This window comes from Carcharodon carcharias, chromosome 6, assembly GCF_017639515.1.
Source record: "Carcharodon carcharias isolate sCarCar2 chromosome 6, sCarCar2.pri, whole genome shotgun sequence".
Taxonomy (NCBI): domain Eukaryota; kingdom Metazoa; phylum Chordata; class Chondrichthyes; order Lamniformes; family Lamnidae; genus Carcharodon; species Carcharodon carcharias.
The window spans coordinates 171,967,305-171,990,624 of NC_054472.1; the positions used below are offsets into that span (position 1 = coordinate 171,967,305).

Sequence of the window (23,320 nt, forward strand, 5' to 3'; positions counted from 1 at the left end):
TGTACCCATTCCCTGACTGTTAATCTCAAAAGTTTGCAAGTGAGTGTGACCTTATCTTTCTTTGACTGTACAGGATTCTCTTTTTAAACATGCAAGTGCTGCTCCTGGACTATTTTCAATATGTGTAAAACACTGCGACTGGGCTACTTCCTTGCTGAACATATAAAACAGCTGTTTTTTTTCTTTATTCATAGAAACTAGGAGCAGGACCTTCCGACCTTCAGACAGCTTCAGGGTTCTGTTTTATATTTTGAAAAGGCTGCCAGAGAACCACAAAAATGCCCAAAGGTCAGCACCAGGGCCCATTAGTTCTCTCCCTGGCCCTGGTAGTATGATAATTATTTCCCAGTGGGTCTTTTATGTGAGATTACTAATTAACCTTGCTTCATTACACAATACTAGATCTAAGATAGCTTTATCCCCAGTCAGTTCCACAATTGCTCCAAAAAACTGTCATGAAAACATTCTACAAGCTCATCAACTCTTGCCAAGTTGATTGTCCCAGTCTATATGAAGATTGAAGTCCTTCACAATTATAGAAACATAGAAACTAGGAGGAGTAGGCCATTCAGCACTTCGAGCCTGCTCTGCCATTCATTATGATCATGGCTGATCATCCAACTCAACAGCCTGCTCCCGCTTTCTCCCCATACCTTTTGATCCCTTTCGCCCCAAGAGCAAAATCTAACTCTTTCTTGAAAGCATACAATGTCTCAACTACTTTGTGGTAACAAATTCCACAGGCTCACCTCTCTCTGGGTGAAGAAATTTCTCCTCATCTCAGTCCTAAATGGTCTACCCCATATCCTCAGACTATGACCCCTAGTTTTGGACTCCCCCACCATTGGGAACATCCTTCCTGCATCTACCCTCTCTAGTCCCGTTAGAATTTTATAGGTTTCTATGAGATCCCCTCTCATTATTCTGAACTCCAGCGAATATAATCCTAATCGACTCAATCTCTCCTCATATGTTACTCCCGCCATCCCAGGAATCAGTCGGGTAAACCTTCGTTGCACTCCCTCTATAGCAAGAACATCCTTCCTCAGATAAGGAGACCAAAACTGTACACAATATTCCAGGTGTAGTCTCACAAAGGCCGTGTATAATTGCAGCAAGACATTCCTGTTCCTGTACTTGAATCCTCTGGCTATGAAGGCCAACATACCATTTGCCTTCTTTACCACCTGCTGCACCTTCATGCTTATCTTCAGCGACTGGTGTACAAGGACACCCAGGTCTCGTTGCACATTCCCTTCTCTCAATTTATAGCCATTCAGATAATAATCTGCCTTCCTGTTTTTGCTACCAAAATGGATAACCTCACATTTATCCACATTATACTGCATCTGCCATGCATTTGCCCACTCACTCAGCTTGTCCAAATCACACTGAAGCATCTCTGCGTCCTCCTCACAGCTCACCCTCCCACCCAGCTTTGTGTCACCCGCAAATTTGGGGATATTACATTTAATTCCCTCATCTAAATTATTAATATATATTGCGAATAACTGGGGTCCCAGCACTGATCCCTGCGGTACCCCACTCTCACTGCCTACCATTCGGAAAAAGGCCCGTTTATTCCTACTCTTTGTTTCCTGCCTGCCAACCAGTTTTCTATTCATCTCAATACACTACCCCCAATCCCAAGCACTTTAATTTTACACGCCAATCTCTTACGTGGGACTTTGTCGAAAGCCTTCTGACATGATTTCCCTTTCATAAATCAGTGCTGACTCTGTCCGATTCTGCCACTGTTTTCCACATCCTCAGCTGTTAAATCTTTTATAATGGACTCTAGAATTTTTCCCACTACCGACGTCAGGCTGACTGGTCTATAATTCCCTGCTTTCTCTCTGCCTCCCTTTTTAACTGTGGGGTTACATTAGCTACCCCCCAACCTTTATTAGGATGTGGGCATCACAAGTAAGGCCAACATTTGTTGCCCATCCCTAATTGCCCTTGAATTGAGTAGCTTGCTAGGCCATTTAGAGGGCAGTTAAGAGTCAACTGTGGGTCTGGAGTCACATGCAGGCCAGACCAGGTAAGGATGGCAGATTTCCTTTCCATTAGTGAACCAGATGGGTTTTTTTTTAAATGACAATCAACGGTAGTTTCATGGTCACCATCACTGAGGCTATATTTATTACTTGCATTTAAATTCTACCAGCTGCCATGGTGGGGTTTGAACCAGTGACCTAGCATGAGCTGCTGGGTTACTAGTCCACTGACATTACCACTATGCCACCGTCAATTGAAATGAGGCGGGGTGACATCAGGAGTTCCGCCCGACGGCATCCTGTCATTTTATACGTAGGCAAGTGGGCCCCACCCCTCACTTGCTGACCGGGAAATCATGGCCAGGATGTTTCAGGGTTTACAGTTCCTTACACACCATTTGAAAGGATAATGAACATGTTAAAATGACTAATAGGTGATTCATCACTTCTCGCAGATGTAAAACATTGTCGGAACAGAATCATGACCAATTCTGTTGAAATATCACCCAGTGCTGGATGGAGGCTAGACACTATTTTTCAATAATTAAAAAAGCTATGCTTTTTAAACCAATAAACGAAGCCCAATGAGAACAAAAGCAGAATAGAGCTTTACTCAAAAGAAGATTCTTATTAACAAGGATCCAATCAAAGAATTAAGAAAGTTTTTTTATCCTGCCAATTTCTCGCCATCCTTCCTGAAAGCATTTATTCTTTTGCTGGCCTAATCCCTTTAGTACCTTACCCAAGTGGTTGCGTACACTTACAAGCAAGGGTTTCCAGTACCATCGCTGATTTTTCACTCCCTTATCCAGGGACTTAAATTGACTATAGTATCCCTATCTCTGCCCCAGCTGAAGCTAGCTAACCAAGCATAGACCAGGGGCTGAATTTGGGACCCAACTGGTCTGTTTGGCTGAATATTATGAAAGAGTGGAGCTACTTAAGAATATGGGTTCACAGGATATTAAAGGCAGTGCTTCAGGTCACTGAGGCTGTAAAAATAGATCTGATGGAATTCTATGTAAAGCCTTACAAGTGATGCGTGCCATAATGGGCTCCATGCTACAGGAAGAATATTGAGACTTTAGAGAATGGTAACACCATTACACTAAGACGCTGCCTGGTGTTAAACAAAGTCTAGCAAAAATCTTTTTTTAAGAATAGGTTTGCTGTGCGAAGCAACAGGATTATTTAAAATTATTAAAGAATGGGTAGACAGAAGCGGTTGATGGTTGATACAATATTTGATGCAGGAGATTTAGAATAGAGGGGACATTTTCTAAATATTAAAAAAGCATGGCTGAGAAATCCACTTGCAAGATTTGGTGGTTGAGAAAGAACATTAGAATGGATAGTTGGATGAAGAAAAAGGGATTGAAGGGATTTGGTAACATGATAAGTTCTAACTATTTCTCCTCATGGAGGCTAAACTCTGGCATGAACTAGTTTGAAAGGCAGTGTCTAATGTAATAGGTCCAACAACTTGGCATTGATAAAGAACATCATGGGAAAAATATGGCTTAGTTTGGAGATAATAAATCTGCACTGGGTTGGTAATATTCTGGGAAAAGTATGTGCCCACAATGATGAAATTTATTTTATCTTCTATTGAGAGCTGGAGCTATTTACATTAGTGAGAATGAAGTATTAAAGTGCAACATTGTCACCTAATAGTGTAGCAGCATATGAGACACAAGTCTTAAAGTTAACACATTTAAAGCATTGCTTAGGAATTGTCAATCAGATGTATATCAGATGTCATAATATATATAATTATTCATACACACACGCACACTTAAGTTTTAGGTATTCTACATATGAGCAGAGATATATTGCATATCCCACACAGTTTGCTGTGCTGTCTTGAATATTTGTCAGTTTCATCACCAATACTTGTATGCAGGTACAGCAAGCAATTAAAAAGACAAATAATATGTTGGCCTTTATTACAAGAGGAATAGAGTAAAGATATCTTACTGAAATTATATAGAGCCTTAGAGTACTTGGAGTAGTGTATGCAGTTTTGATCTCCTTACCCAAGGAAAGATATACTTGCCACAGAGGGAATGCAATGAATGTTCACTAAATTAATTCCTGGGGTGGAGGGATTGTCCTATGAGGAACGAGTAAATATTCTGGACCTTAATTTTCTGGAGTTTAGAAGAATGGGAAGTGATCTCATTCAAACATATGAAATTCTTACAGGTCTCAAAAGGAAAGATGCAGCAAGGATGTTTCCCTTGGCCTGGATTGGTGGTGGTGGTGGTGGGTGGGTGGGTGGGGGTGTTGTCTAGAACCAGGGGCAGGTCATATAGCACTGAGATGAGGAAGAATTCTTCCTTCAGAAGGTGGTGAATCTTTGGAATTCTCCACCCCAGAAAGCTGTGGAGGCTCAGTTGTTGACCATGTTGTCTATGATAGATTTCTATATATTAAAAATATCAAGCGATTTGGGGAGAGTGCTGGAAAATGGTGTTGAAGTAGATCAGTCATGATCTTATTGAATGGCGGAGCAGGCCAAAGGGCTGAATGGCCTTCTTCTGCTCCTATTTCTCATGTTCTAAGGAGCTGAACTAATTGGTCTAGCCCAATATAAAGTCCAACAGGCCATATGATCAAATAATGTTATAACTTCCACATATTTTGATACAGCGGCAGTGCAGGTCACAACTGCACAGGTTGTATTGACAGACAGCCCCACCTGGCAAGAAATCGCAACCTTTGAATACTGAATGTGCTTTGTGTAAAACAGGGGTCCATGATGCCAGACTAGGTGAATATTTAATGAAAATAATTTTAATTATTTAGTATCTCCTTTAGCATTACTGTTAAGATTAGTTACCTGCTACATTTAATTACCTGAATTTTAGATTTTTTATCGTCTTCAAAACTGCTTTGCCTCCGACAAGAGTTATCTTGGATAAACTGAAGCCTGCCTTCTAGGTTCTGTTGATGGAAGGAACACTGAATGAAACAAGTTTGAATTTGAAGTGGAATTCAACATGCTGAACACATGAACACAAAAGGCTGACATAAGACTACATCACAAAAGTTCGCATATACTAAATCAAACAGTTTTGTTTCAAATTGGTTTCATATAATCACTCAACCCACAGAGGCATCCCATTCCTTGGACTCTCAGTAGGACTTAGTTACTCACTTACCAAAAGTGAGAAGTGATTGAAGGATCCAGAAAAATTAGGATCTAACAAGTTAAATAAATGTTACAAGCAAGTATTCCACATTTTGCCCAGCTTTAAAACTGTAGGTAAAAGGTATTTGTAATACGTACAACATGTTGGAGCAAACATAGCTTCACTAAAATGCAGAAGTTTTATAAGTTACAAACTAACAAAATCCAAACTTGCAAAAGTACATTTAAAAAGCAAAAGCTGTAGACTCTAACTATATTTATGAAGAAAATGATTTCATCGCCCCACACTGTATTAATTGCAACAATACTTGATTTAAGAATAGTAGGCACAACTACTGAGTGCTGCAGGGTCAGCCCAATAAGAACAAAAAAAATTGCAGGAGTAGGCCTGGAGATCATTGTTGATCATACACTTCAACACCATTTTCCCACTCAATCCCCAAATTGATCGCAGTCTTGACTATAGCCAATGGCTAAGCACCCTTGTCCTCTGCGGTATAGAATTTAAAAGATTTACCAAATTTACCAACCAAACAAAACTGCTCATCTCAGTACTGAATCGTCAACCGCTTAACCTGAGACTATGCCCCTATTTCTAGGCTCTCCAGCCAAGGGAAGCAACCTCACTGCAAGTACCCCATCAAGCCCTCTTCAGGATTTCAATGAGATCCCCATTACATTCTTCTAAACTCAGTATAGGCCTATGCTACTCAGTCTGTCCTTGTAGAACAATCCTCTCATCCAGGAATCAATCTAGTGAACCTTAGTTGCACCCGTTCTAAGATATGTACACCTGTCTTTGGCTATGTACATAGTACTCAAGATGTGATCTCATCAAAACCATGTATAAATGCAACAAGGCTTCCTCACTCATAGTCCAACCCACCCCCCACCTCCACCCCCGCAACCCAGCAATAAGGGACAATATACCATTTGCCTTCCTAATTGCATGCTGTGCCTGCAGTTAATTTTCATGTATAAGGATACCCAAATCCCTTGAACATCAATGTTTAATTGTTTAGTATTGAAAATATAATTTTTTACTCTTCCTATCAAAGTGCAAAACCTCACATTATATGGCACCTGTCACCTTGGCCACTCACTTAACCACTTGTAGATATTAATTACCTGCCCACACTGATGCTCCTCTGGCTGAGGACAATTCTTTCTCATTTCATCAGGATACAGTTTTGATTTAGCAAAGTGCTCCATTAGGTGTTAAGAGAGGGAACTGCTAAACTCATTGAGCACCTGCATTTGGCAACAGATGACTGGAGTAAACTGAACTCAAGCATGGCTCTCTACTTGATCACAAAGTTGTCAATACTGCACTTATTTAAAAACCCTTTGTTTTTTTAAAAACATACTGTAAGCTTTTCACAAACCGCTCCACACTTAAAATTATCTTTCATAACCTCACCGTCTCAAAATAAGTGAACACCCGATCATCTGGTACCACTGTTGAAAAGGGAGATGCCTCCTGTGTTTGTTTGGTGCTATACACTGCATCACTTACACAGTCTTCCTGCAAATAATCAGAAACAAGTGCGATAAAGAAGCCTTAAATAACCTTTACGAAACTTTCAGAATTCAAACAATTCAGGCATTCAAATTGATATTAGTCTTACACCAACTAGCTAGCATTTTGCTTCAAAAAGGGAGATGTGGCAGGACGATAAAACAGATGAGAAAAAAAATTGGTGCATCTTAATTCTGATCAGATAATTTAAAAAAAAAAATCACAGAATCAGCTTACTACAAGCTGCAGAATATGTCTAACTGCCAACAAAGCAGTCTCATCCAAAATTATATCAGCGTGGAAATCAATTGAACTTTTGACAATCTTGGATCACAGTATAGCATCGAATTATGAGCTAAAAGAAACACTATTAGTTTCTCAACCAGACTCCTTAGTTTTGAACTGATATTCAAAGTCTAAATTACTGCAAAGAAAAATTGGCACCACATATTATGAAAGTGGTCAAAAACACAGCTTAGCAGTAACTGAATGTTAAGTGCCAAGCAGCAACCAAAACAAATTCTGAACTACATACTCAAAGAATGAGGCAGAGAAAGTCACACTAAAATTGTGCTGTGCTCTCTCTGCACAGGCAGCACTTAGAGTATTACATCCAGTTTTGGTCATAAACACAAGAACATCAAGTTTGGAATTTGTTCAAGAGGCGGTTGACTCTTAGCATCATAAGAATGATTCACAAGCAAGAATTGGAGAAATCTGGCTTTTCTCAGTTCCAAGAGAAAGCCCTATGTGTGTAAGATTTAGTAAACAGTCTCCAAAGGACAGTATGGACCAATACTTGGTTAGCCTGCAAAACCAACAGGATCAACCAACAAAAGGCAAATTTGGGATTGATGTCAAATAAGAACAAATCTACAAATGCTGAAAATCCAAAACAAATAGAAAACTTTGGAAATACATAGCAGGTACATCAGTATTAGCAGAAGGATGGATTGTTACTCTGGCCACAAGCAGGGTCATCATTCATCTTTCAACTGGGCAAAGGATCTGAACCCAAAACTGTGCCCCTTATTTTTAGATACCAAGGGATCTGCTGCGTATTTCCAGCATTTTCGGTTAATACTACCGATATCAGGAAGTTCCTTACACTGATCAACAGGTGAAATGGGTTTCTGCAGGGAACTACAGATTGGTTCTGAATCCAAAGTTCAAAGCATATGGGTCTTGTTAATTTATTTATTGTGTGCTCCCAAGGGGAATTAGATTTAAAGCCAGTTTAAAACATATTATTAAACTTTCTTTTTGTTGTTTTGTTCTTTCTTAACAAACAAAACAGCCTCACACCAATAACAATTCAGCTTTGGTCAACCAGTACATTTAGCCAATAGCATTCTTTTCAATCACTAAGGAAACATATGATCCCAAAAGTTCATGAGGGCTAACCCCCTACCTCAACAGTGGCTGATATTTCAGCAGTTAAAGGCACATGGTCTTGGTCAACATTTATAGGGTCAACTTTCATAGTTTCTGCTTGCGACTCGGTTTGGTTACACAATGGTTCCACAGATGTTTCTTCCTCAAAATCAAGAGTGGAAGCTCTGAGGGCAGCAGTTAGAACATCCACTTGTGCTGTTGGGCAAAACAATACACGTCACTTTCCCATTCTCTAATTTTGTGATCCAGACATTCATGTTTATATAATCTTTAGATAGATGGATATGCTCAATTTAGGTCAATACTGTATTAACTTCATAATTCTTAAAAAATATATACTTACTGTCAAATATTTGTGAACTATGAAAGATATTGTTGATGGATATATATTTGTTAGGTGAAGGTGTTAAAGTTTATGGAACCAAGGCAGGTAGGCAGATAGAGCTCTGACACAGATCAACCATGATCTAACTGAATGGTAGGACAGGCTTGTATGGGAGAGTGGCCTACTCCTGCTCGTATGATATACTGAAGACAGGCAGGTGACTTACTCACAGTGCACTGCTCTATAATGTGCTGCTAGGAGGTGCACAACAGTGCGATCGATGTTGACATTTAAAAAACAATCCAACTTGGGATCTGAAACCACTGTCACCTCAAAGTGAAATTCCATAATTGACCACCTCCATAGCTCAGCCCCACACAGTCTCAAACAGAATATTTACCAGTTTGATGTCTTGTTCTCATCTTGAGTTGAATTTTAGTTTCTACATGCACTGCATCACAAAAGTCGCTTACTTTCGCCACCGTGACAAATTTCAAAACATGCCTTTGCCAGCTCTGGACTCCGCTTTTCATTTGTTCAACTTGCTGGCATCATTCTGTACCCTTCATACACTCTGCTGCAGCTATCCTGGTCTGCACTGTCCAGCTCGCTCATCATCCCAGCCTTTGCTGATTTATATGAACATATGATTGAATATATGAATTAGGAGCAACTATAAGCCATTCGGCCCTTCAAGCCTGCTCTGCCATTCAATGAGATCATGACTGGTCTGATTGTAACCTCAACTCCATTTTCCCTCTTACCCCCACAACCTTTTACCCCCTTGCTCATTGAGAATCCATCTATCTCTGCCTTAAAAATATTCAAAGATTCTGTTTTCACTGCTTTGAGGAAGAGAGTTCCAAAGACACTCAACCCTCAAGAGAAAAAAATTCACATCTCTGTCTTAAATGTCCTAAACTTATTATTTTATTTCTATAAATTTACATCAGATTCCCCAGTAGCTCAAGTTTCAAACCTATTAATATCTTTACCCTCGTCACACTTCACCATCAGACTCTACTTCAGTTCTGCATCTATTTCTCAGACTGAGGTGTTTTATGCAACCTCTTTCCCTTTCATCTCAGTGATGGAACAGTATTTAGCCACCTGAATCCCATTCTTTGTAATTGTCTCCTTAAATATGTCTGCCTTGTGCTCTCCCACAAAGATAAAAATTCTCTCAAGACACCTCAAAATCCCACTCTCCATTCAAGTTTTTCATTAGTTCCCTTTTCCATTTTCAGTGAAGTGCTTGGATTGTGCTTTTTTGAAAAAAGTAATTCAAAAGACATTTCATAATTGAAAGCTGCTGAAGGAGGAAAATTTCAGCTGCAAACATTCTTGTGTCTACTATATTCTTGTAGTATTGAGTGGCATCCCACCAAAAACCTAGGCTTGTTTTTTCCATTTTTTTCAGTTGTGCACTTCACCCGTAAGGCCTGAAAGTGCGGTGTTCAAATTAATGTACTTTTATTGACTTTAGGGAAGACTGCGTCTTTAAATTGTGTTTATCTTTGTATTAAAAAGGTGTGCACTGAACCATGTCCTAATGATTAGATTGCATTAACTTTAATGCCCATCTCAAGTTGGCCTGAGAAGATGCTGATTGGCTGTCTTCTTGAACTACTGCAGGTCATGTGGTGAACGAGCTCCCACAATGCTGATTTTGGCACAGCAATGTTGAAGGGCATGTCCATCTCAGGATGATGTGAGAATTGGAGGTGGCAATTCTCAAGTGCTAACCATATCCTTCTCGGTGATGCAGGTCATGGTTTGGAAGGTGCTGAAGGAGGTCCATCTTCTTGAGTGTTGTTTATACAGGCACTGCCCCATCCAATTAAAGGGAGAATATTTCATTACTCTCCTAACTTGCGTCTTGTCAATGATCTTGATGACAACTCCATCTTTCACATTGCTTGTTATTAGCGGATAGGGTAGTAATTGGACAGGTTGGGATTTGACCTACTTTTTGTGCACAGGAAATACCAGGGCAATTTTCCAATTTTCGATACATGCCAGCTGTGTAAGTGCATTGGAACAACTTGGTTAAGGCATCACATTTTGAAAGCAGAGGACAAACTTCAAAGTACATGCAATCTAATCATTAGAGCATAGTTCAATGCACACCTTTTTAAAACAAAGATAATCACAATTTGAAGATGCAATCTTACCTAAAGGCAATAAAAATACACTAATTTGAACAGTGCACATATAAGCACATACTTTAACAAATTCTCATTTGTGCCTGCATTTATAAATTTACATTCTATCTCACTTTAAAACACTTCAGTGGGCTTTGCATCCGTAATTTGAGGCACTGCACTCCACATAATTCCACCCTTTGAACAAACAAGTTTCCCTGGATTTGGCATTAGCTCAAAATCAAGATTGTGCCCCCATATTTTGAATTTCTTTACTGAAAGGGAAGAGTTCTTCCTAATTTACCACAATAAATCCTTTCATTAAACACCTTAATCAAATCACCCCTTAACCTTCTCAAGGATATGACTCAACTTCACTCAATTTATCATAGTGCAGCCCTATTATCTTTTCTAGTGAATTGCTCTAAACTGAATGTTTCACGTGCTGTTTCGCCAGCTTTCAGCATAACTATGATATTCTCCCTTGTGATGTCTTACCAGAATGCAACATCAAAATAGGATTCTATCTGCACTCATTTTGATTTTCATGACTTATGTAACAAACTAAAATCACCCCTCATCCTCAGGGGTTTCCATTTAGATTACACTACCAAATGTAATTCTTGTGTTTGAAATATGCTATCACACACTTTGTTTCATTCATTTGCTTTAACTCTCCATCTGCATTTAATTTTCTGCTCTCTTCATAATTAATCACACCTTCATTTCAGTACTGAGGGAAACCTTTAGGTTTCTTTACAGGACATGTTACATCAATGCCCTGCTTACTTCATCAGATGGGCACAAAGTTCCATTCAAAGCAATAGGGAGAGCCTGCACAGGCCCAATGGGCAGAAATGCCTCCTTTTGTGCTGTATCGCTCTCTGATTCTCCTGGAAAGACCTGGCCAACATTCCTTCCTCAAACAATACCGAAGTAACAAAATAATTGGTCATGCATTTAATTTGCCATTTCTTCGACTATGCTGTGCACAATTCTCAAGGGCAATTAGGGATGGGTAATAAATGGTGGCCTAGCCAGCGACATCCCTCCCGTTAAAGAATAAGATTGGCTACGTTTGCTGACATAACAGTGACTGAAATTTTAATGGTTGCAAAGCTCTCAAGAAACCTGAGGATTTGATAAGACATGATATAAATGCAAACTCTTTAGTTTCTAGTTTAGTGTGCTTATTCACAAGCCTATATGTATCTCCACATATCTCAAAGTTTAGCAAAGAATCTCTTCTGCAGCACTGTTAACATACATTTTAAGAATCCATATGACTCTCACTGTCATCATCTAACATTTAGAACTATCACACATTTATATGGAGGCAAATATTGCAGGTCTAACAGTCATGTGTGAAAAGATATCCATAAATGAAATGCATAAAAATATACCATACTTCCTTTAAAAATTCACATGAAAGGTAATTTTTTTAGAAAGTTGTCTGCTTGATGTCCATCAAATATCAATTTTTATATGCTATCTGATTAAAATAACTTTCAAATAGCTTTTATCAGATGGAGAACAACTTGGTAATATTATAAACAACCAAAGGCACTTCACGGAGTGTTGTTAAACAAAATCTGACACAGCCACAAAGAGCTATTAGGACAGATGATCAAAAGCTTAGTCAAAGAGGTAGATTTTAAGCAGCGTCTTAGAGGAGGAAAGAGACATGGAGGGGTTTTGAGAGGGGTTTCCAAGCTTGGGACTTAGACAGCTGAAGGCACAGTGATTAAAAATTGGGGATGCCCAAGAAACGTGAATAAGATGAACGCAGATATGCTGCGATGGTCAGGCTGGAAGTAGTGAGCAAAAATCTCGAGTACAGCTGGCATGGTGTCAGTGCCCATAGACTTTGCTGTATCCAGTGTGTTCAGCTGTTCCTGAGCTGAAGCAGACTCATCGAGCCTTTTGTGCTGTACCCATCCTATGATTTTATGATATCAAGCAGAGTAAATTGAATTGGTCAAAGACTGGCACCCATAAGCGTTGAGTGAATACACAATGGTTGCAATTCAGCCCAGTCTCTTTGCACTGACATGCTGGGTTTTCCATCATTGAGGATGGGGATGTTTGTGAAGCTGCCTCCTCCAGTTTGTTGTTTAATTATTCACCACCATTCACGACACTATGTGCTAGGCCTGCAGAGCTTTTATCTGATCAATTGGTTGTGGGATCGCTTTGCTCAGTCTATAGCATGATGCTTTTGTTGTTTAGCATGCATGCAGTCCTGGGTTGTAGCTTCATCAGGTTAGCACCTCATTTTTATGTCTGCCTGGTGCTGGTTCTAGTATGCTCTCAGACACTCTTCATTGAACCAGGGTCGAGGGCTGGCTTGATGGCAACAGTAGATTGTGGGATATGCCGGGCCACAAGATTACAGATTATGGTTGAATACAATTCTGATGGCCAACAGCACCTACCTTATGGATGCCCAGTTCTGAACTGTTAGATCTATTCTGAATCTATCCCATTTAGCATGGTGGTGGTGCCACACAGCTCAATAGGGGGGATGCCCTCAGTGTGAAGATAGGACTTTGTTTCCACAAGGACTGTGTGGTGGTCATTCCTACCAATACCATCATGGATAGTTGCATCTGTGATAGGTAGGTCGGCATGATGAGGTGAAGCAGGTCTTGCCTTCTTGCTGGTGTTCTCACTAACTGCCACAAGCCCCATCTGCCAAGTCTTCAGGCCTTGGCCAGCTCTGTCAATGGTGGTGATATGAAGCTACACTTGGCGATGGAATTGAAGTACTCCAATCCAGAGTACATTCTGTGCCCCTCTCCTCAGTGCCTCTTCAAAATGGTGTTCAACATGAAGGAGTACTGATTATCAGGTGAGGGAGGGAGGTGGGTGGCAGGCAATCAGGAGGAGGTTTCCTTGCCCACGTCTGGAGTCACATGTAGGCCAGATCAGGTAAAGATCCCAGAAGGACATTAGTGAACCAATTTGGTAGTTTCATGGTCATCATTACTAAGACTAGTTTCTTTTCCAGATTTTTGTTTTATTAATAATTGAATTTAAAATCCCCCAGCTGCCATAGTGGGATTTGAACTCATGTCTCCAGAGAATTGTCCATGTCTAGTAACATCATGCTCTGCTCATGTTCCCCCATTAAGGGAAGGGAGAATCCTGAAGAGAGAGAACTGTTAATAATATGAATAACGTGGGAGCCATGAAAAGAGGTTAGGTGGTCAGCAGTTTTGAGAGAAGTGTTAAGCAAAATAAAAAACAAGCTTTAATATACTAAATGATCACATCTGAACTGCAGCTTTTCAGTTCAGAGATGCTACTTCTACAAAGAAAAAGCAAACCTATTAGGTTGTGATGGAAAAGCACTGGAAGACCATTTTTGATAAATATGGTAAAAAATGAAGAGGGCACTCAGTAGAGCACATAACGCCATCACACTGTGTAAACTCAACATTACAATTACACAGCTTGAGTATTGCTGAAAGAAAAAGGCACACTGTCAAAGCTTTTAATCTCACACTCATCAGGACAGATGCAAGAATTCCAAATTTCAAAGGGAAGAACAATTTACACTGCATGAGAAAAAGGGTGCCAATTGGTGGGCGAGTGGACTCTGATTGTCCATGGCATTGCCTCAACCTATGTACCAAGAAACAGTTGTCCCTCATGCTTTTGTTTAATTGAAAAAGGCGCAATGCTTAGACATATACTGTTTATAGAGGACAGGACCCTATGTATGAATATACGTAGCTTCTAGCAAGCATAATAAGCCACATTGAGAGCTCAACTGATTATGTTAAATTAGTTGCTCATTTAATTTTTAGCACACTCAGGATTGTTCAGTAAAGGCTATCCAATTGAGGAATCACATCTAAGGTCGGACATCATGTTCTGAATTTTGCAAGCATGGACTGGTCAAGTACAGTCAGTAGTCTGCCTGTTACGAACAGCCAAAGGGACCTGTACGATCAGCCAGTCTTTGGGATGTATGGCCGACATACCTGGCATTGGAATTCATATACCACATTATTCATTTGTGTGGTAGGTAGACCGTCTTTTTGGCTTGATGGCAGAACACCGTTATACAGCTCTTATCAGCAAACTTGTAAATAGGTCACCGCGCAAGCTTAATGCCGAAAGAGGGCAAAAAGCTATCCTGCGGGATTATGGCTACCCTGATCAAATCATTGCTTGCTGTGGGCCCATTTGGTCCTGAAAAGTGCGAGGCCGACCTCAAATTACGCTGAAGGGTAAGGTGCCTCAAAAATTTAAGCAACAGGTGAAGCTAGGCATTTCATGCTGTTACTATGCAGTAGCAACATGAGTATTCTCTACTAACAGGTTGCCCTTTGAAATTTGGCATTCTTGCACCTGTCACGACGTGTACAAGACAAAAAACTTCGATGGCATGTTTCTTTTCTTGACAATACTCAAGTTCTGTACCACCAAGTGACTAATTACACAGCTTTTGCCTGCCTGGTTGGTGCTCTGTAGTTACATGCTGAAAAAAATAAATTTTTTATTAAGAGCTTCCGGCTCACTGAAGAGGCTTCAGGCCAATCCACATCCAATAATCTGCTCTCACAGCTGTGACAAGTTCCACCACAGCAGCTGAGACAATCCACAACAGTCTTAAAAAAAGTAAATTCACCTCATATTCCAATGTTAATGGATCCTTCAAAAAATTCCAGGGTTCAGATCTGCATCTTTGCTAAAAACTAATCAGTTCCATACCGTGTACCAGGTTTTGTTGAAATCATTCATCAGTTTTGAAATATTGTTTACAGACAAACTGGGGCAAAAACATTACCTCCGCCCACCTCTATTAATTGTAAACTTCAGTCGTAAACTGCAGTGAGCTGGCTAATAAATTTATTTTGAAGAACAAAAGTTCAACCAACTTCACCTATAATTTTACATCGACCACTTAAGTTGATAAAATATTGAAGGAGAAATGCCCAAGGTATTATAACCACGAGGGGCTTGAAAGGACTATGTTTAACATGTCATTGTACCTTTCACATCCGGGTCATCTATGTGCGGCTCCAAGTTTTCCAGCATTTCTTCCAGTTCTTTTCTAGTAGCTGTGCTAAAGCTTGGACAGTCTGATAGCACCTCTTCCTGGGTTGAATCTTTGCTTTTCTGCTTATCTGAACATTGTGGCGGCTCCAGTTCCCAATCAAGGTCAATTGTAGGGATAGGAGTCCTCCAATAATGGAATGAGTTGTACATGTCCTCTGGAATGGCAGTCTTTTCTGAACTGGACCCAGATTTTTGTGAAGACAAGGTTGAATTTGTGCTGTCTGAGTTTGGCAACTGACTTTCGCTGAGAACTCTGTTTGCTTCAGATGATCCAGATTTAGTACATACATAGCAATCAGAATGCGGTTGTAAAGATGTAGCCTGAACCTGAATGGCATCACTTCTACATTCACCATCACTGTTTAGTTCATCTTTTTGGGCGAGTTCAACAGCTGCATTTACTGATTCCACAGTACAACAGTTAGAGCCTGAAGTTTGCCGTTCCATTTCTACAAGATCCATAGCTCCATCTGCAACTTTTGCTGGTTCTGCTGCACGTTTTGCACTAAGATGAAAGATAACAGCTACTTTATTTAATCAAGAATAGCCAAAATCTGAGTAAATGCTATTTCACAGCTTAAATTCTTTTAAGAAAAACCTGAACATGGTAAACTCTAGAATTCTTAGCTTTATGGCCAGTTGGAAAGCATCACGTTATTCAAAAGTTATCCACTGGAAAAATACACCTATGGATTAAGTAATGAATCCTCCAATAAAGCTAGCTACTGAGAGATTTACTGCAAAATCTCGCCTACAAGACAAATTCTGAAATAAAAGTCTTCCTTCCAGTCCTGGAATTTAAACATGTCATTTGAAATGAAGTCAGTAAGGATGTGCACACCACTTAGTTTCTTGTAGAATGTATAATGTAAATATAAACTAACCGTAACCTGACATGCATTTTTTTTTAGAATGGCCAACTTTCCTTCCATTTAGGTTTCTGTAGCAATACATTATTTGTGATGAAGAAACCAAATTTCTAAAAGTGATCAGGATAATTTTACCCATTTGTTTTTTCTCCTACATCAAACACAGTAATGCTTAGCTGGTGAACTCTCAGCACAGAGCTATGGGTGTAAACCTTGATTTGGCAGCCCTGCACTCACTTATTTAATTGTGATATAATTCGTTTGCACAATGCAGCCTAGGCCACAATGCTGTATTGTAGTTTGAAATGGGTGGGGACATCACTACAGGCACCTAGATAACACTGCACAATTCTGTATTAGAGTCATTATAACAAGCAAAGGATGTAACCATGGAGGCCAGAAAGGCCATATTCACACAGCACCAATCTTCAGATTTGGGTCTCGACTTCATAAAGATTTTAGCCTCAGTAGATAACCTCATCCATGACTCACCCCCAACTTGACTATTCCAGAAGTTATTTTGGCCAGCCTTTCATCCTGCAGCCTCTTAACTTTAGCTCGTCCAAAACTCATGTCAATTTCTTTTCCTGCACTCATCCATTGCCTATTTTGTCATTGGCATCCAGTTCTCTAACACATCAAATTTAAAATTCCCATCCTCTTACTTACGTTCATTCATGACCTCGCTGCTCTGTCAGCCCTATAATTTTCTACAGTCTGACAACTTCCCACCCCCCTTTCTCAGCTTCTATGCATTCCAGATTCTTCCCATGCCTTTAGTTACCAAGGTTAGACACTCAAATTCCCTTTCTAAATTCTCCTTTGAGACCCTTTTCAAACTCCTCTTTTGATTATAGCATCTTTCCATCACCGAAACATGCAAGTTGTTGAGTGCATTATGGAGTGCTACTGTTGGAACTATATTTTAGACCAGACATTGATAGCTTGAAGCACCATTTGCCTGCTCAGATGTACAAAAAAAATCCATGATACCGTTCAAAGTAAAGCACATTGTTCTTCCTCAAGCATTACTACCAAAAGCAGAATATCTGGTTACTTACATGGTTTAAGACCTTGCTCTGCATGGATTTACATATTACTGACTGCATTTCAAAAGTGATCCAATTATTGTAAAACAATATGTCCAGGACATCATGAAAACTCATGAGACAAAGCTATTTCTTAATACGCCACAACGGTCTTATCCAAGGGTGTTCTTTGCAAAATCATAACCACAGTTTTAACACTGCAGTTCTTTAATAATAATATTGGAGCTGCTCTTTTGACGAGGGGCAGAATCTTCGGCTCAGTGAGCGGGGGCAGGGTCTGCTCATCAAGGCGTAAAATGACGCACGGGGATGTTGTGCATGTGTCCCGAGGTCACCATGCATCATTCAGATTTTCGGTTTGGCGGACACACACCTGAGTCAGCTGCGCGCTTGCCAATCTGTCAAGGGCTTATTAAGGTCAGTTAACTATCAATTAAAATCAATAAACTGAGCTGCCTGTCCAACATTAAGGTTGGTGGGCAAGCAAAGAGCCCAGGTGGCCTTCACGTTTTTTCCCTCCACAGGTGGGATGAGGTTTCGTGAAGGTTTTTAAAGTCTTGTAAAATTTTAAAATAAAATTAACAGACTTGTCCCAGCTCATGTGACAGTTTCACATGAGATGTCTTAATTTTTTTTTTCCCCTTTATTAAATTTTTTTGCACTTAAACTCCTGAGGAAGCTCTGTGCCTCAGAGATTTCTGCACTCTTTCGTGCGCATGCGCAAAAGAGCGCAGGCTCCAACTCAGGCAACCACCCCCCACCCCCAAAAACCCCATGAGGGCTGAGCGCTTCCGGGTGCATGTCACGCTGGGCAGGCATTAATTGGCTCGCCCACGTAAAATGGTGGCAATTGGCCAGCGCCCACTCCCCCCACCAAAGGGGAGAAAATTCTCCCCAAGATTTCTTTAGGCATTAATGACGAAGCATGTTTAATACTTGGGCACTGTGTCAATGTTGATTAAGGTGCATATACCATGCATTATTGATACTTAATAAAGGATAACTTAGCAAAACGTGTAATCTTAGAAGAATCTGCCTTTCACAGATCACATGACATATGATGGTTTTAACATTATAAAGCGACCAGCATTAAAAAGTCACTTCACTGAATATAGCAGAATCCTGCAGACATTGGGATATACAAAAATTGCAGCTGTAATGGGGAAAATATATCCAAAGAAGTACAAACACTCAATTTTCAAAATAAAGAGTAGTTCATTGCCCAGCATGGATATTACCTCAAGGAACACATAATACTTTGGCATAATACTAATTAAAATGATTCCCAATGACAAGGCCATTCTAGCACATTTTCAGGGATTCTTTTATCAACATTACATTAGTTCATGAAAAGTGCTTTAACTACTATTTATTGTTTTGTAAAAAAATAAATCACACTGTGCCTGGCCAATTTAATAATTGCAAATGGCTTGAAACTAATCTCAGCCGCAAAGGGAAAAATTTCTTAGAAGGGAACCAAAGAGAAAAATGGTGAGGAACAAACTTAAAATATGCCAATCAAGTAATTTCCCTTCGGCAATAAAATAGATAAGAGTATAGTAGGGTAGTCATCAGGTTATTGGACTAATAGATCAGAGGGCTGGGCTAGAACAAGACGATGCAAGCTCAAATCACACCACTGCAGTTTGGTGAATTTGAACTGGCGTAAAATCACTTCTTGAGGGAAAAAAAAATCTGCTGTCCTTACCTCCCCTGGCTTAAATAACTTCAGTCCCACACCAAATAATTGCCTCTTAACTGTCCTTTAAACGGCAGAGCAAGCCACTAAATGGTAAAGGGAAACTGGGGATGGATAATGAAGGCAATCATCCTGAGAATTAATATAATGGCATGCTTCAAAAAATTAAGTATAAAAGCACATTCAAAAACATTGACTGCAGAGTGCACCTGTTATTGTTTTCTGTCCCTTGGCTCTCCAATACATTCTTGGAAGAAAGCACATCTTCCTCTTTGAAGTAATGGCCAGCACCAGAAGAGCTAGCAAAGGTTGAGATAAAAGGCCCCAATGACTGAAAGGCAGCTTGACGAACCTGCAAACCAGAGAGCATTTCAAAGTCAAAATGCTACCCTCTTAATAGCTTCCCACCACCATTTGCAGTAATTTTTCCAGGTGGAAAGTAAACTACCCTGAGTAACTAAGAATAAAAGTAGAAAATGATAGAAATACTCAGCAGGTCAGGCATCATTTGTGGAGAGAGAGAAACAGAGTTAATGTTTCAGGTCAGTAAACTTTGTTAGAATTGGAAGAAGTTAAGAGATGTAACAGCTTTTAGTAAAGCATAGAGGCAAGAAAGGGGAGGGAATGCAGAACAAAAGGGAAGAACTGAGAAATGGGGGAAGCCAGGAGAGATTAAGTGACAAAAACAACGATGGTGCAAGGCAAAAGGAGATGGCAATGGGACAAGAAACAAAAGATGAGACTACAGGAGGTGTGAATGGGATGGGAATAATGGAACAGGAGTTTGGATGCTGGGGTTTGGGAGCATTGAATACTGCTCACAAGAAAAAAGTTCTTTCAAAAGGAGTCATGGGGTCAAGGGAAAGACTTTCCTCATTGTAATTTAATTGTTGTTTAAAGCTCCAAGTTGAAATTTGCAAGTAAATAAAACTTAATGGGAAAAGAAAAATAGAAAAGGAGTGGAGGACAGAAAGATCAAGGGCATGCAAGCCTCAAGACCATCACCACCCTCTTGTGAGGGAAGTGATGAAATCCCCATGGTAGCAGGGAAATACATAGGCTTAGTAGGTGGCCTGAAGGGGAAGAGATATGAGTGTAAGGAATGGTAGTTAAGGCTGGAATGAGAGTACAATGGTATTGGGGGAAGACAGAATGTAAATAGTGAGGAGGAAACCTTAGATTACAGGACGATATAGATGGGCTGGTAAGGTGGGCAGAGCAGTGGCAAATAGAATTTAATCCTGAGAAGTGTGAGGTGATGCATTTTGGGAGGACTAACATGGCAAGGGAATACACAATGAATGGTAGGACCCTAGGAAGTGGAGGATCAGAGGGACCTTGGTGTACATGTCCATAGATCCCTAGGCAGCAATACAGAGGATAAGGTGGTCAAGAAGACATATGGGATACTTGCTTTTATTAATTGAGGCATAGCATATAAGAGCAGGGAAATTATGTTGGAGCTGTAAAAAATACCAGTTAGGCCACAGCTGGAGTACCATGTGCAGTTCTGGTCGCCACACTATAGGAAGGATGTGATTGCACTGGAGAGGGTGCAGAGGAGATTCACTAGGATGTTAAAAACAAAAAAACTGCGGATGCTGGAAATCCAAAACAAAAACAAAAACAGAATTACCTGGAAAAACTCAGCAGGTTTGTTGGAGCTGTAAAAAATACCAGTTAGGCCACAGCTGGAGTACCATGTGCAGTTCTGGTGATGCTGCCAGACCTGCTGAGTTTTTCCAGGTAATTCTGTTTTTGTTTTTGTTCACTAGGATGTTGCCTGGGCTGGAGTGTTTCAGCTATGAAGAGAGACTGGATAGGCTAGGGTTGGTTTCCTTACAGCAGAAAAGGCCGAGGGAGGACCTGATAGAGGTATACAAAATTATGAGGGGCATAGATAGGGAGGAACTTTTCCCCTTAGCGGAGGTGTCAATACCAGGGCATAGATTTAAGGTAAGGGGCAGGAGGTTTAGAGGGGATTTGAGGAAAAATGTTTTCACCCAGAAGGCAGTTGGAATCTGGAACACATTGCCTGAGGGGGTTGTAGAGACAACATTTAAGTATTTAGATGAGCACTTGAAACACCATAGCATACAGGGCTATGGACCAAGTGGTGGAAAATGGGATTAGAATAGATAGGTGCTTGATGGTTGGTACGGACACAATGGGCTGAAGGGCCTGTTTGTGCTGTATAATTATATGACTCCATATGATTAGAAGACGGGATGGAAAGGGAGTCATTGAGGGCTTCATTTTCCTTATAAGCCACAGCAATCGGTGGCTCCTTTTCTCACCATACGATCCAAACTGAAGGAGGTAAAATTATAGATGAAGCTGAAGCAAAAAAAAAATTGGAAGGAAGAAAAAGACAACAGTAAAATAAAAACAAAGACAGCCAACAGACCATATTCTCCAAATGACTTAATGCCATGGAGGAAATTGAAAATAGATATAAAAATCGACAATGCACTGACATCTCAGAATTAAGATATGTACTAATAAAATAGTATATATTACTATATGCTAGTTATAGTATGTACCATTAGATCTATATTATTGTATATTATACACAAATCTATATAATTGGAAAATTTGTCAACGTTAAGGCTGCACATTAAATTTGTAGTAGAAAAATAACAAACACAAGGTATCATGCATTACTCAAGCTCAAATAAGCAACTTATTCGGAGATTTTTTGAAACTGCGATTGGGAAAGTGGACACTTAAATGCTGTAATTTTAACAAATTAAACTGGTGCATTTATTTGATGAAAGAGTAGCAGTGATTTTTTTTTTGTCCCGGCTGACTACATGCCGTGGTATAAACAAGTTCATCTAAGAACCATTTTACCCTAAAATCTTTGGCATTTCCCAACTATTTGCATTTTGGGTACCATGCACTGCAATACATCTTGGGACCTACTACCTTTACATGTCAAGTTGTTGAAAAAAGAAATCCTTCATTTGTTCCTTTCACTATATAAATTTGATTTTTTTGGCCTGTGATTGAAATTCTGCCCAATCCCAATTCCCTCTGACCACTGGTATCTTCTTGCACAGACCCACTCTTAATCAGTGAAATACTTCACAGGAAACTAGCTGGACTACTCCCATTTCCTATAGCAATTGCACAGGCTAAGGACACTGCCGAGCAAATTTGCTCTGTTTACGTTCAGGTAGAATGTTGGAGTTTGAGATTAGGGCAGTTCAGCAGGACAGGGCAAAGTACCTCAGAAAGCTAAGGACAGAGCAGTCCGCAATAAACCCAGAAAGGAAGTTGAACTCTGTGATAAAACAAGAGATGCAGAATCCAGGCTGAGCTCTGAGAAACCAGGAGGCTAGTGAGTAATGCCACAACGGTGGGTGATATTTGGACTGAGGCTGGGGAGTAGGAAGTTTTATGGTAGCTATTAACATGTCTGAAATGCTTGTCCTTAAAAAAGCAAATTTCTGGTAGCTGTTAAGAACAACAATAACAAATTTTTTGATGCTAATTAGAAGTTCAAACATGGTCCTACAGAGAGAAAAAAAACACCACATAGGATGAAAGCCATGGATGGGAGCTCATGAACCACATGTACGGGCAGTCCACTATAGGAGAATTACAGTAGCAATACAAACATAGTCATTTCATTGCATTGCTTATCTACTAAAGTTTCAGAACATACAGGAAAGACATTGCACCTCACCCATCGTGAAGGGTCGCTGATCAGATTAATGAAGAGTGAAGAAAGTTTTGTTCTCCGAACTTCCTGAGAGGTTGCACAAGAAATGCCCATAAAGCATTCGGCACAGGCTTTCCGCACACCCCATACATTATCAGAGCAGAGCTGGAAGAACCTGGGTAACTACACAGAAAAATCCAAAGAAATGGGATTTTCAGTTATGGCTGACACTTTGTTTCAGACTGGAGATTTTTTTTTGAGTATCATTGTCACCACATTTACAGGTATTGCTTACAGTTGCACAAAAGCATTTCAAACTTTAGTTTTTGGGCCTTTGCAACAAACACACAGATGCACCATAACACAAAGTAAACTTAATCTATTCTTAATTCAATTCAAGTAACCAGTAAAATTTCAAGAATTTGGTCT

General features: G+C 40.0%; 1 protein-coding gene across 7 annotated transcripts in view; it reads right to left on the reverse strand.

Annotated features, from left to right (window-relative positions):
* LOC121279007 (serine/threonine-protein phosphatase 4 regulatory subunit 1-like) overlaps nt 1-23,320 on the reverse strand; it is a 72,528-nt gene that overhangs the window by 18,410 nt on the left and 30,798 nt on the right. For all 7 annotated transcript variants that reach the window (XR_005943311.1, XM_041189735.1, XM_041189740.1 and 4 more), the window contains 6 exons: nt 22,916-23,074; nt 19,434-19,576; nt 15,541-16,112; nt 8,085-8,263; nt 6,575-6,679; nt 4,860-4,946 (listed from right to left, as the gene is read on the reverse strand). Coding sequence is in view for 6 of the 7 variants with exons in the window: in XM_041189735.1 (XP_041045669.1) it covers nt 4,860-4,946; nt 6,575-6,679; nt 8,085-8,263; nt 15,541-16,112; nt 19,434-19,576; nt 22,916-23,074 (1,245 nt within the window). In the remaining variant the exon portion in view is untranslated. The remainder of the gene's footprint in view (nt 1-4,859; nt 4,947-6,574; nt 6,680-8,084; nt 8,264-15,540; nt 16,113-19,433; nt 19,577-22,915; nt 23,075-23,320) is intronic.